The 15,258-nt window shown below is 44.4% G+C and overlaps 1 protein-coding gene across 2 annotated transcripts; it reads right to left on the reverse strand.

The window, feature by feature from the left end:
* Window positions 1–915: 915 nt before the first annotated feature.
* LOC112567921 (ADP-ribosylation factor-like protein 4C) lies at window positions 916–13,473 on the reverse strand. Of its 2 annotated transcripts, none has more exons than XM_025244814.1 (3): window positions 13,016–13,473; window positions 7,000–7,294; window positions 916–6,506 (listed from the first exon to the last, which is right to left on the reverse strand). In XM_025244814.1, exons 2-3 carry the CDS (start codon window positions 7,227–7,229, stop codon window positions 6,221–6,223), a joined length of 516 nt encoding a protein of 171 aa, XP_025100599.1. In that variant the 5' UTR covers window positions 7,230–7,294; window positions 13,016–13,473; the 3' UTR covers window positions 916–6,220. The 2 variants fall into 2 exon arrangements, with proteins under 2 accessions (XP_025100599.1, XP_025100608.1); XM_025244823.1 differs by lacking the exon at window positions 13,016–13,473 and adding an exon at window positions 7,704–7,755.
* Window positions 13,474–15,258: the final 1,785 nt, after the last annotated feature.

A 15,258-nucleotide genomic window follows, 5' to 3' on the forward strand; every position in this document is an offset into this window, starting at 1 on the left:
GTGCGAACTAGAAATATCGCTTTGTCGTGGGGATCAGGCTTGATGAGTATGGGATCACGGCGCTGTCGTAGTTGTATGCTCCAAATCTCGCTGTGTCTCGCACTCTCGCGAGACGTCAGACCTTTGGTGTAATTAACAGGCGGGTGGCGCACCTCGTGTGACTTCCCCTCCCTCTCTCCCCCCACCATTCCTGACCTGCCCATCAACAGAGCGGTGACCTCACAAGGATGGCGATGTGAGTGATCGATCACACAAACTGAACTGAATTGTCGTCTGGTGGCGCTAGTGTTTGATCGCTGCGCCAAGTCAGTCACACGTGCAGACGACAACTTCCTCCACACCGTCGCCCCGTGTAGTCTCCACTAAACTGAAAATCCGCTTTTACCTGATTTAAATGCTCCAGCTAGCATTCACTTTCAACACTGGAAATAAAGCTGGATTAGATCGACTTCTACCTCTCGACAAACTGTCATCTTCAGGGTTCTCACTGCTGTATGTAGGGAACGGAGGTTAGTCCGCTCGTCTGTGCAGCAAGTCAGAAGGTTGATGGGTTCAAGGACTGGTCAGTACTCTACTCCTAGGCTCGTGCGCAGATAAAGAAGAATCGGTGGCCCCTACACCCGCCAGTGTCAATAAAACTAAGTGGCCTAGTAAATATTGGCCTAGGAACCCCTGGGATTTGGGAGTCCATGTGCAGGTGCAACCTGTCCCAACCAGCAAGGGTTCCTGATTTATCAGGGAAGTTGACGACGGCAGACGAAGCTCTGTCTTCCACAGGTAGCACTCTTTGATACAGTAAACCACTCACGTTAACTGCTCCTATGGCCGGCTGTGAGACTTCTATTGAGAATTGTTTATATATATTCACAATCATATAAACACACAGCAATCGTAAATGAAAATTAAACTAAAAGGTAAAAGAAAGAATGTCTTTATTATTACTTTCCTGAACACTGCTCCCCACAAAAACAAGGAACCACGTTCAGACGTGTAAGGTTGTAAAATATGTTCTGCAATATGGAATGCCATCTCATACAGGGATGAATTAGTTTCCTGGACCACACGCCTTCCAATACATTACTCTGTCACACATTCAGACTAACATCTATGAAAACAGGAACAAAGTAAGCTTCATCCACCTTATATAATGTATATATATATTGCATGAGCCGTCAGTCACTGTCCACAGCTTGCGACAAATTCTGTTCAAAAGTCCTGGCTCGCTCCCGGAATGTTGTACTTCCGGTGGCAGAGGAATCATGGCGCTAGCTGGGGTCGTTAGTAACGGGTTTGAGAACAGGTAACGGAATTCTCGACGGAATATATTAATTCCGCCAGGTAGTGTAAGTTTGATTACAACAAAGTATGTGGACACTTTCACACGAAACCTAGAAATACAACCATGCGAAACAAAACCCACCTAACAACCAGAATAAATATTGCACATACTCATGGTCAGATGTTTTGGTGCACATTGCAGGAAATCATTTCGTGAAGTTAGTTTTAATGATGAGGCATGTGTTCTCTTCGTCATAAATTTACTTTTTTAATAACAAATGTAAGTCTGGAAATACTTGGCAACACAGTCGCGCCAGCGCGCATGCTTAACAATGTTAAGAGAGATGGAGGATGCGAGAGACAGGAAGAAAAAGAAAGAGAAACGCTTTTCACATTGAATTCTTGGCCACAAACATCTTCAAACAAGTCAATACCGTTTGCTGTGGTCACATTTTCAAAAAAAGTGACCTGACCCTTCTCTATCGAACTGCTTTACTTTGTAAACAATGATTTACTTTCAGTTTCCAAACATCAACACCAGTTCCTTCTCTCAAACTACCACCGCCCCTCTTCTTAACAGAATCAGTCGCCAAGTCACTTCCGTCCTCTTTCAAACACTCACTCAAGGAAACGATTTAATAAACATTTCTGTCTCTGGGTCCTTCTATGGAATCGCAGGGAGAACCGATAGAGTGGCGCCAGATGAACCGTTGAGATTCCCCCGCCATTGTGCCCAGCTCTGCTTGCCTTGTTGTCAGAGGTCGATGAAGATGAGATTTGGTCCCCGTCACAAGAAAACATCGTGTTGTTTCGCCCGATATTTCGGATATTGATTTGCTGTGGTGTCTACGTCTAGCCTCCAAACCTGACAAAACTTACAAACACGCAGCAAGCTTTTCCTCCCCATCTTCTATTTTTAGCCTCGCGTGCAGCAGTCGCGTCTTTGCAACAGGAAGCTGGGAATCAACTTTAAATGCACCTTGTATTCCTGCTGAACGGTAACTGATGGCCAATGTGCTATCCGTTAGCAATCGGAGAGACGAGAAAGGTTCTTAGCGAGTCCAAGCACGCATCTGGTTGCTAACCGCTCCTCTAACGCACCTTCGTGTCGGCACGCGTCTGGAAACTGCTAGATATGTTTATCAACCTATAAACTAGGGAAGGAAAATATTCCGTGGGTGTATTGATTGACTTTAGCACGAAAGAAAATTGAAGTTGTAAACAATACACACATTGAAGTTAAAAATGAAAAAAAAAAAGGGGGATGGAATCAATGTTGAATGGGTCTTTCTTCGCGAGGTCACGCCCCAACCCTGACACCTTCCCTGGAGAAGACTGAAGGGGCCTCACGAGTGCTGTTTCCATTTTCTAACTGTCGGCGCCGGGTTTGGCCATGTGAGTGAGCGGTGATCACGGTCACGTCACACACCATTAGGGAGGAGCCATGCACTGGGCGAGTTGGGTGTAGATGGAATTGATTTCCCGCAGCAACGACTACGACTACACGGGGAGAGAGAAGTCTAACAGATACCAGCAGGGGTAGGAGTGAGAGGGTGCAGGGAGAAGCAAAGGTTTGGCACGCCCATATTTCTGAATCTTGTTTGCCAACACAATGGGACTTTGTCACACTTGGGAGGGTTGACGCTTGAACCTTTAGCCCCCACCGGCTGAATTCCTGAACAGGAGGATCTTACTGTGGGCTGTAGACCGCAACATGGCAAATATTTGCCCGATTTTTAATTTTTATTAGACCTAGGAAATCAGCCAACCGTATCTCTCTCTCTCTTATACTACTCAACATGGCTTTATCAGTTTGCACATGTTCGTGACAGTCACGAAATGTCCAAGCTCTCTGCTAGTCATCAAAAATATCGAGTTATCAGGATACCCGCAAACTAAGACGACTGTTACCCGTCCTCTCTTAGACATGAAGATAAGGTTTCAGTTTAGAGACCTTTCACCCTTGCACCTTGACCCGCGTATTGCCACACACACACTCTCTAACAGAAATTTAAATACTTTAATACCCCTTCACTCACATTGTCTGTACGCAGTAAATAAGTAGCGTCACCTGAAATCCACCCACTTTCCTTGTTTCGCTTTTGCTCCACCCGTCTTTTGTAATACCGAGTTTGAAAAGCGTTCACGTTAGGAAAGTTTGTTTCGTAAACAAACAAACATCCTGTATCTGTTGCCTCTCTACCTGCTTGCTGTACTACAGAGGTAGGGCTTAACATTATGGTTTGTAGCAATAAAAAAAAGTATATGACACCTGTAGCATCAGTCTGCACTACAGACCTAGAAATAACCTGCACATGTTTTAGTAACCACAAAAGCAACTTCACATAATCTTCTCTGTAACTGAAGTTTTCAAAATGCAAACATCGCCACATGTTGTCACATGTGATGCCTATTGTTTAAAAAAAACAACAACAGAGGTTAAAACCTACAACGAACTAATGATTACTGCTGCCTTTCCAACATAAACATTCTGAGCGAATAAATATTCAAATAAATTTCAAAACATCAGATATGCACTCTCGAACTGACTACACGTGTAAACAAAAATGCATGGACATTATCAATGATAGAAGTAAGACACGTGACTTGTAAACATCAATTACTTGATTCGTTTTTTCACCGCGTTCGTTCCATGTACAGGAGTTATTACTACTGAGATATAACCACACCTGTTGGATATATATTGCAATAGGTCAACAATTAACCTCACCTATAACCCTGTGTACAAGAAAAACAAAGCATCTCGTCAGTTCCCATGTTTGCACGAGGTCTTACGAGACATTGCGAGAAATGACAAAACACTGTTATCTTTACAATCAATCGTAACTCTCTCCCTCCCTTCAAGCTGAACCACAATCTACAATCTTAGCCTCTGGAACTGCTTTGAAGTTCAGAAATTTTAAAAGATGATTAGGCCATCATGGGCGCCTGACAGTCTGTGTGAACACAGCTCATCTACAGCAAGCATTAAGCGACAATAAGCTTTCATTCACTATCTTTGACCATGAAAAACTGAAAGAATGAAACAAAGAAAGAAAAACATCCTTTCACTTACATAACATAAACGTTCAACACTACAAAGACAGTCACACAGGTGATGGCTCTGGTCTTTAAGGAGGACCATGCTAGCCTGACATATCGTTGCATCGACAAGGGACCGATCCACTGCTCTTACCCTCGCTAACCCTCATAAATAATTCATTTTTCTGAAGCTCTGGATGAATCACAAACAGTACATCCTTTCTGTACCTAGGTTGCCTGTTCGTCAAATAAATCCTACACTGACATTCACCTTTACCTATAAATACATCTACAAATGAGTCTGATCCTGTTAGTTAGGGTCCACAGCTATAAACACATTGCTCGTTTGCATTTCTGTATCGTTCTTCTGTGGGAGTGGGAAACTATTGTTAAAAAAAGTATTTTTTAATTCAAACGATAAGCAAATTTCAAGGAATAAGCAGCATGCACGGGCATGTGAATCCCTGTACATTATGATGTCGACATGGCTTTGCAACAAGACTCAGGATTATCTCATTTTGCAAGCGGCACAATCGTTGTCACCAAGAGGACATAAAACAAACTCGCGCTCTGCTGACAGCCAGCAACAACAAAAGCAAATGTTCCATAAATATGCAAATAGTCAGGTGTTGCCCCGAACTGGTCCCGTCTCGTTGGGTTCATGGAGGATACAATTTGGTCGTTGGCAAACTCAGTTTAGCTCTGTGGTACTCTACACTTTCTCTACCACACACGCTCGTAAGCAGCTCTCGTCACTCTTGCATCACATGTCTAGCAAACTATTACAATACAACTGGGACAGGAGGAGGTCAGGGGCAGGGAGAAAAGAAAAGAGAGGAGGAGGACAGATAGTTCGCCAGTCAGGCATGAAATGTATGATCATACATCAGTGTTTTTTGCTCTCTTCGTCGTTATCGCTGTCGTCAACGCAAACACCAGAGCGATCCTGTCCGACACCTGACACTGACTGCACTTCTTCCTCATATCACAGACTCAACAGACCAAGACACAAGTTGTCAGGCGACAAGCCTGCTGGTGACACCAGGCACACCTACACACACATACACAATATGTGGATATGTACCTGTGTGTGATATGCATGTAAATGTGTGCACGTATGTGTGTGTGTTTCACCTGACCTCAGAACATGTGTGCAGCATCTAGTGTCCTCCCATCTCGGTTGCCGCCACAAGTAACACGTTTATGAGAACAGATCCCTTCTTAGCACTTTTTTTGTTAACACGGATTTTCATTTCTCATTGTCCTACCTGAGACATTCTCAGAGAATCACAATCCGTCAAACTGGAGTCCAAACCGGAAGTCTCCAAGATGAACTGTTTGACCAAATGGGAGTTACATTCCCCCTCACCATTACAGTGATTTCTACTGGAGGGCGTCACATTGGCAAAAAAGGACATCTCCAATTATTCCTTTCACTGTCAGAGGCGCGGTGAGCTGCTCTCAACACACTGTTCACAGACACAGGATGCAGAAGGTCGGCGTGAAGGGTCACAGCAATGTCCTGCTCGTAAACAGACGCAGTTGATATTCCTGTGTGGTGTCGGATTTTCTCAGATTTGGGACAATGTCTGCAGATCGATGTGAGGAGAAAAAAAACAACTTTGCACACACACCACACACAAACACACACACTTTGGAGAGAATACGAGTAAGTTATGCTACTACGGCGGCTCGTCTAGCCACATTGAAAGCCGACAGCCACAATGTCAGTGCCAGTGAATGAGTTCTTGCCAAGGCAGACACCTAGCGCACATCTTCCCAGCCGATGACGACACGAGAAAAGAAAAACAGACAAGGAAGTAATCTCCTCCGCATCGCAAGACTTCCTCTAGAACCTGTCACCTCCCGTGTTTTCCTTTGCCTTTCCGCCATTTCTTGATCATGTCGAACATGCAGTCCATGGCATCCGAAAGTCCTCGCCCGTCACGGCGCAGACCGGAAGTACCTCGCACTGCTGCGTGCTGGACAATTCCTGCACGGACATCACCTTGGCAACCTCCTCCGGCGCCAGGGAATCTGGCAGATCCTGCTTGTTGGCCAGGATAAGCGTGGGCAGGCAACTCGGGTTGTTCTGACCCTTCACCAGGCGCAGCAACTCTATCCTGGCCTCTTCAAACCGCTCAGCATCGGCGGAGTCGACGACGTAGATAACTCCATCAGCGGATCTGCAACAAAGACCAAATATGTCAGTATGGGTATTTAATTGTTGTACATTTTCCTAAGCTCCGAAAGGCTTAAGAGCAGAAAATAAAGTGCCCATAAACAAACAAAGCAACAAGAAAGAAGAGCTGAATTCTTGCCGAGAGTGTCAATATTTTTATACGCAACATGAACAAATTCACAGCTTTCCAGATGGGTTCCACTTTGTTATTATTTGTTATAAGATATTCGCAACAACCGTAAACAGCCGCAGCTGCATATACTTCAAAACAAAACAAAAAAAAAATAAACAAAACGGCTAAGCCGATAAAGACAAAAACACCACACAATAAAAACAAACAGAAAAATCAGACAAAAACGCGAACTTCAATATTACGACACATGCGCCATAATAGTTATATAACAGAGAACAATGGAAACGTGATAGTTTCCTTTTAAAACAATAAAAAAACAAAAAAACAAAAACCAGCAGGATAAAACAGAGAACAATGTGGCTACCTGAGGTAGGATTTCCACAGCGGCCTCATCTTGTCCTTGCCGCCAACGTCCCAGATGGAGAAGGTGACGCCCTTGGTGTTGCCGGAGTTGAGCTCCACCTTCTCACAGTTGAAGCCCACGGTGGGCTGCGTGTGCATGTACTGGCCGAACTTGAGGTGGTACAGCAGCGTCGTCTTGCCGGTGTTCTCCAGGCCCACAAGAACCAGTTGCACGGAGGAGCCTCCTCCCATGGCCTATCTGCCAGTCCTCTGCAACGACATCACTCGCGTCTGTGGGCGGGGCGCGGACCCGAGAACTGCACAGACAAGAGCCAATCCTCAAAACAATGCAAAGAAAAACAAGACACCATACACAATATTTAAATCAAATCAAATCAAAATCAAAAAAATCAAAACAGACGTCTGCCCAGGAGACAGAAATTACATGAATCAACAGACATTTAGTTAGGAGTCACCAGTCCATGGGTGACCAAGGGCCTCACTGCTGAACTTTGTTCATCACGGGCAGAAGCCGTTCCTAGATCATTCCTCTTCATCCGGCTACCAAGAAAACCGATAGAGATTTAAAAGGGGGCATTGTGTTGGATAGAAACCCGAATCTTCAACGCGTCCTAGACGACCTCACGAAGCACTCGAACCGAAACCGCTTATCGTTAAGTACAGGAGGGATCCATTCCGATAGACTGTATGTCAGAAAACACGTACAAGATGGCAGGCAGTCACAAATCAGTGTAAGCACGCTATCTACTGACAGCCCCGGAGGTAGCAGTGTCTGCACGCGAACACCGACAGCTCCAGTATCCTGGGTATGCATGCTAGCAGCAACATTAGTCTCGCACAACAGGCGGCGGTGTGTTTGTGGGTGTGGCTGTCAAGTTACATCAACATTCAACTCAATTATGACCGTAGTCACGAAGTGGAGGTAATGTTGCCCCCAGTGGTTAGTAACGGACCAGCAACTGGAAATACACGCAGGTCGTTTAATAATCTACAGTCCACCCCTCTTCCCACCATCACCGGTATTTCTGTGAACAAACCTCGGTTGACTCTCAATATACGTGGTAATATACTGCGACAAACACCACCAGTAGCCACAGAATATTTACTCGTACTATCCAAGCACAACCATACCAAACATACTTAAATGATTCTTGTAACCCAAGGTTTGCATTTGCTTGCACTGCGAGACTTCAAAAAGACGCACCGATGCAAATAAATCCAGCGAGTGATAAGTGTAAAAGGGACCTCGGCAACCTGCTCCATTCAGACTTGTAAATTTGCTGCAGTTACTTCACGTGATGGGATTCAATATGTGAAAGGGTGAAGCTGTATGCCAGGCTGTGGATACAAGCGGTGGGAAGGGTGAGGCTAACCTCTGTACGGCGAGCCCGCTCACCCTGGCAGTTGGCCCGTGTTACTGTCCACAAAGCACATTTCATTCTAAATTTAAGGTGCTGCTATGCAGCTTTTTATTTTATTTATTTTAAAGAACGCACAAGACGAGAACACGGAGTGCAGTCTGGCAAAGCATCACACCTTGCAAGGAACCGCCGCCATCTTCTGTAAACAAGACTGACATACGTTTGTCGTGACCTCAGCAGGGTCACTGAAGTGATAACGAGCAGGTATCATTAGCACTCCTAATTAAACCACTTCAAAGATAGGTCTTATCGAGGATCAAGGTATTTCGACATCAGCCACTGGCCTTGCGTTTTGTTTGCCTTATCGCTACCAACCACTCACCCTTGCCTCCTTTGGTTTTTTTTTTTTTTTTTTTTTGGATGAAAGCGGGCGTTGGGATTTGCTGCGTCTTCTTTTCTCTCCAGAACAAGACAAAAGAGTTTCCAAAGGACTATTCACAAGGAAGTTAATCTTTGTATGACGAATGCGATTTCGTGTTTTTAATTATTTCTTTGTCGTCTTCTTTCCTTTCTTTATAAAGAACGCCAAGGGTTTTAAAGAGGGTGTAGGAAGAGAGAGAGAACTTCCTGATGGCTGACCCGAGGCTCCAGTCGTGACCTTTTTTTTCAAGGCACTTCGTGTGGGTTAGCTACGTCAGCCAAACTAAAGCAAGACCGATACACCTGCAACTCACGTGAATCACAATGGAACCACCCCCTCCAGGTCCTCTCCACCCCCTCCACTGGCATCCCCCAGCATCCTCGCCTGCTGATAAGCCAGCATCCAGCCGCTACTTCAAAGCTTTTGTGCCAAGAGCCACTTGCCTGATCCCAGAACTCCTTTCGTCAGTTGGAACCAGGCTTCGCAGACAGGGACTGCTGTTTTCGATAAGATTCTGTGTTTCTCGCTCAAACTTCCTACACTATTCTTTCCTTCACACGTGTGTGTGCGCGCGCACACATTCACACACGGTCTTTCTCGTTCCCTCTTCCTCACACGTTATCGTTTTCCTCGTCTGTCGAGATAACGAAATCTTCTTTAATATTGTATTTAAGGGCAATATAGTATTTCTTCTTTTCCATGACAGATCAATACTTTGGAAACAAGTTCGTTGAAAGACGATGCGAGGTAATCACGAAAGTAAGAAACAAAGATTCAGCAGCCAATTTCCAGATTGCGAAAAGCAATTACTCCCACGTGGAAGGCTAATGGTTATAACTCCCCCCACCCCAACACAAAAAATTAATAATAACTACTGGACACATGTCACATGACACTTCTTAACGTGGGCAGATATTTACAGCTCAGTGTAAAGCAGAAAAAAAATGGAGAGAGATTACAACTGAAAAACTGTCTTGCGATAATTAATGAAATCAAATCAAATCAGACTTTATTGTCTATTATTATTATTGTTTATTAAATTAAGTCTGAAATTAGCCAGAAAGCCACTGTTTACATGAGAAAGAAGCATTAACGGGTCCTCCCCATTATTGACATAATGAGGCCATATTAACAGATCCCTCCCACTCGTGCTTTGCCATTTTAAAAGAAAAGTATCGAGGACCGTTTCCCAAACTTTGATGCAAAACACACCAGGAGCTACACCAAAATATTGTACACTCGCCAGTTAGTTCCATTTGTTTGACTACCACTTCAGTCTTCACCTGTGTCATTTTTAATTTGTTATCTCAGGTGGATGGAACCTTAGCATAAGGCTTTCCTATGCTTCTACTTAAGGGTATCAACTGGTGGTGGTGTGTCGGGGGTAAGCATTACTAGGTATACTGCCAAAAGCATCGCACCTCGGCTCCAAAAATAAAAATATATAAACAGGGCATGCGGGTCAGAAGTAACAAACAACGGCTGATCAAAGAAAGCGACTGACGGGTGCCAGACCACCCGACGCCCACTGCAGCAATGAACCGTGGCTTATAGGTGTAGACTGTAGATAACGAGGTGAGGTCACAGCAGCCCTACACTAAGCTTTTTAAATCTTCTTAATGTCAGTAGTCTGAGGCAGTGCAGACGAACCTTCTTCGGGTCACGTGCCTTACGACACATTGGGTGACACTAGAACGGACGCGGACAACCTCGGGGTTGTTTGGGTCAACATGCGCAAATAAAATGCGCGCGATTCATGACGGACGAAAGCAGAGGACCTTACCTGCAGGTATCTTTATGACAAGGCAGGGCAGCATGCGATAACACTATCAGAAATCTGAATGAATGGTTTTTATTTGAAAACAATCCCTACACGAACGAAATATACACACACGCGCGGCAATGCGTCACGTGTGTACACACCCCGCAAGACAAGATTGTAGTTCTTCAACACAAGTTACGATGTTCGCACACCAAATGGTCTCAATGCATCTCCATCTCAGCTGCAGCAGACGTTGCTGCCGATAACCGGCGTCTGACGTGCAGCAGGAAGAACTCGAGGCGACAGACGCCATTAAAGTGTCCCTTGATGCTGGCGCGGTCTGCGGCCTGACGCTGCCCCTCGCTAATGACGCACCGGAGGCGTCTCTCTAACTGTCGCTAACTGCAGGCCTGGCCAGAAAGGTGACAGGGACACTTTAACACAATTCCCGACACACACTTCTCTGGAAACTTCTGTCAGTGGTGGCCATCTATGTTCACAGAATTATCTGCTGGCTGACTGATACTTCGGTCGAGGAGAGGCAAACAAAACAACGAAACTTTTGTTTACAAACATCAACGCTGCGAATGCAATTACAAAACAATAATGCTCTCGTTTGACAACATAACTTAGTTTTACAGACCTGCACTCAAAATAAAGAATAGTCAGGCGATAAAACAATAAATATGAACAAAACAGGTAATAGTAGCTTCTTTTGTTTTACAGGTTGTAGCTGGGATGATGATGGTAACCACAGAGAGTTTGATAACTGATTAATATTCTATCAAGGCCGAGAGCACAATGAGACAGAAATAATGGGTTCTTTTGTTTGTGTTGTTGTTTTTTTGTTTGTTTTGTTTTTATTTTATTTTTTTTTTTTTTTTTTTTTTTTTGGTGTTGTTGTTTAAAACCATAGAGTACTCGTTGGTGGGTTGTTTGCGTGCTTTTGTGAGAAAGTGCTTTTCCTTTGCCGCACTATGAAGGGAGGAGAGAGGAGGCCCACCCCTACACACGGCCTCGAGAACACTCGCTCAGAAAGCGAGATACTTAGGTGCCTCCCAAGCTACCCCACACCCCCTTTGGATCAATAAGCCTTATAGTCCTTCCCACCCACGCCCCTCGGGTTTAGAGCTTGAATTAGACCAAGACCCTGTGAGATTATGCCTTCAGCGATGTCTGCCTGCTTCAGTACCTCCACTCCACAACACACCACCCACCCCTCACTACACGAGTACCCCTTGTCCAGAATACATTCACCTACATATAAATAAACAGACGCGAAAACATTGTTTACGCCATGACTCATATCTTACTCTCACCTGTAACTTCACCTCTCCTCTCTCCACATCTATGTAAGAACATATGTAAGGATTAGAAAAGATATGTAAATATATTTACGACATTAAGGCAAAACATAAAAGCGTCGTGTAGACTCATGATAATGTTGTGTGTCTGTCTCTGATTATCTTCGTTTCTTGTCTCGTATTTCGGCACCCAACATTTTTTTTAGGGGGTGGGGAGGGAGCAGAAGCTAAAGGAACAATTTTAACTGCCTCTAAGGTGTTAAAGTAACTTGAATAAGGAAGCCGATGAAGAGACAGGAGAGAGAGAAGAGTAAGGAAGTAACAGGACAGTGGCATAAGGGCTGGGGAAGGGAGGAAGAGCTCTTTATTTACAATGCAATGAAACACGGAGGCGAGTGAAGGAGGCACAAAACAAGGTCCTAGCTAAGCGGGCACTTGCCATCTCACCCTGTGGCGAAGTTTGGCTAAAGATTTTACAGGACAGGTATATGAAAACTTTGTCAAACAAATCCTCATAGTCGACAGCATGTACGGGGGCGATCTGTGTCCCATGTGCGTGACGTATCAGTGTCATTAACACACAGCCGTTGTTGTCCCTGACGCACAAGGAGTGGATCACAAAGGTTATGAATTTTTTACACCTGCAGACCTACTTACAGATCGAGTACCTGACCCTCGTCATGGCGGCTACAGTACGTACACACTCCACCCTGTACAGGTTTTTAAAAAAAGGGGGTTGAGACTGAGACTGGGGGACTAGGAGGGGACTGGGAGGGACCAGGAGCCGCAGCTGATAATGATTGACCTGAACCCAATCTGTGACGGAGGTAACACAGTACGATCAGCCTATCCCAGTGTCATCAGGTAATGAAGACATCGTCACGTGCGTTGAACACCTGCCTGTCGTGTTCGGTGTCCGCGCGGTATTTACATTTATGGCGACCCACACGTGTCATATTTAATAATCACCCTTCACAGCAACCCCAACCCCTTACATCAGCCTCGTGGCAAAACCACAAACTAGTCTTCTTAACTCCGACAGCAGACGCCACGGCTCTTTTGATCAATGCGACCTCGACGAATATTCAAGAAAAAAAAATGAGGTCACGGATTGTAAGAGGTGAACTGCGACAAAAAGACACGAGTTGGATTATTTGAATGACACTCACCGTTAGAGACGTTGACAGGTCTTCCTGTCCCACGCAGTGTCGTGTCTCCAGTGACAGCACTCGAACACTCGTCAACCGTGTGTTGTGCGAATGTGTACACAGCTCCCTCTGCTCGCACCACTGGGGAGGTCTGTTGCTGTTCCTCCTCAAGCGAGCGCACGCTCGTCCCCACTGGCCGCTGCTGTGTGCGAGCATGCGAGAGCGCATCCAGGGGGCAGCTTCCGGCTGCTACAAGGAATGTGGCCGCCAACTGGTCCGTGTGATAGCACGTAGGGGTCGGTGGACACACGCGGCTTGATGTCTCTCTCTTGCTCCTCTTGTCTCTCAATTTCCGCGTGTCGAGCGCGCAGGTGCTCACCACACAATCCGCCAACCGTCTGCTGTGGCGACACGAATCGACCGACGCCGCAGCGTCTGGCCTGGGCTAAAAATGGATACCTGTTAGACAAGCGATGAACGCCATATTGAAATTGGACAGTTGATACAAGGGAGACGACTACGATAACTCGAGTGTGCTAGTCTAGACGCAGTGCTTTCCCTTTGACTGTCAGGCGATTTGTTTCCTACAGACATTGCTAAAAGATGTCCCTTTTGATTTCTTTCCCAATTTAACAAAAATACATTAAAAACTGTTCTTTTAGCAGAAGTATTGGTAAACACAAAAGTGGGTGATGGAGTTGGTCTCAGCGAAATTCACTCTGATTTGGAGCAGTTCAAGTAGTTCAAGACTCGCTGGAGCATATATCCCTCGTGAAATTTGTCTCTGTCTCAGATGACGATGATGGTTACCTAATTTATCAGGAAGGGTCAAAGGTGGCTGAAGAATAGGTATGAGGCCGTTTGCCATGTTCACGATGAATCGCAGAGCTATGCATTCAATTTTTGGAAAAACCCACTTCGTATTTACCTATAATTAAAACCTTTCTTTAATTTTAAAAACATTTTTAGTCGATTTAAAGATAATAATTTGATAACGAGTGAAATAAAGTCCCCCGGGACATTTACCTTACTTATTTACTAATATATGATAAAATCCAAACATTTAAATAAAATCATATATTGAAGCCAGTTTAAATTAATAATAACTTGATCGAGCTTAAATTTTCTTCAAAACCTCTCTTAACGCATCGATTTGCATATCTGTCTACCTGTTGGTACAAGTGTCTGGTTTTTCTATATAAATGTGTCGGTATGCTCTGTCATCTGTGTCAGTCAGTCAGTCAGGCATGCATGTATATACGATAGAAATACAGCTTGATATACAATGGTTTTGCCTCAGTCGCGGACATTTTTTAAAATGCTATAAAATACATTGAACGATCTCTTGCTTTTACGACAATATAATTATAGGGAAAAGTTTCTTGAGGACAATTTCCTGTCTTACAGACCCTTTACAGTTTCCTATCATTATCATAACTGCTTGTCACTTTATTTTCAGACAAGATGTAGTGTCTCTTCACAAAAGAAAAGTAACTGAGGTGCCTGGTAGGAAGATCAAGAGGGTTAGTTCCCTTGGCATGTGTGCAGTTATTTTGATGTTTGTACTGACGAGCGGCTGACATGCTGTACGCATGCGCGAATATCCAAACATTGTTGTCAGCTGAACAAACGTTGACATAGAATCATAGATCATTTTGTGACTCGTCTGCCCAGTCATCCAATCCAGTCTGTCATTGCCTGCATCAATATTTTTAGGTGGAAAGGGTATGTTCACTCAGATTAATGGCAATTGTGTCTGGCTTTCAGTTTCACCCAATAATGAGAAATAATTTACACACCACTATAGACATGTAAACACGTTGCCAAATTATATACGTCTCATTAGTTTTTTCATTAATTACTTATCTCATGCAGTATATATTCATGTCATGCCATGTGACATGTGCTTTATGATGATAATACACACAGCTTTATCAGTCAGCTCCACTTACTGAACTCTCTGGACGACTGACACGGACACAAGCATGCATAGATGATGTAAAGTCCTAAATGCTTCAGAACAGGCTACAACTGATTGACGACAGGAGTGAACTGCTACTTTCTTGTCCAAAGAAAATTTCTGTCATCCTTCTATCCCTCAGTTTCTGTCTATAAACAACTCACTATTCCTTTCTCTTCCTCTGTTAGCAGCTTTGGTGTCATGTGGTCTGAGTTTGACTCTTCATCCAATTTCTCATGTCTTCAGAAATGCTTTTCGTGAACTTTGTAGGATCAGTCCCATTCGTCATTATATCATCACCAAT

The sequence above is a fragment of the Pomacea canaliculata genome, linkage group LG1 (assembly GCF_003073045.1).
Source record: "Pomacea canaliculata isolate SZHN2017 linkage group LG1, ASM307304v1, whole genome shotgun sequence".
NCBI lineage: Eukaryota > Metazoa > Mollusca > Gastropoda > Architaenioglossa > Ampullariidae > Pomacea > Pomacea canaliculata.

Coding starts and splice junctions, on each gene's coding strand:
- LOC112567921 (XM_025244814.1), bottom strand. CDS start 7,229: ATGGGAGGAGGCTCCTCCGTGCAACTGGTTCTTGTGGGCCTGGAGAAC. Junction 6,507..6,999: donor CTGTGGAAATCCTACCTCAG/GTAGCCACATTG, acceptor TCTTTGTTGCAG/ATCCGCTGATGGAGTTATCT.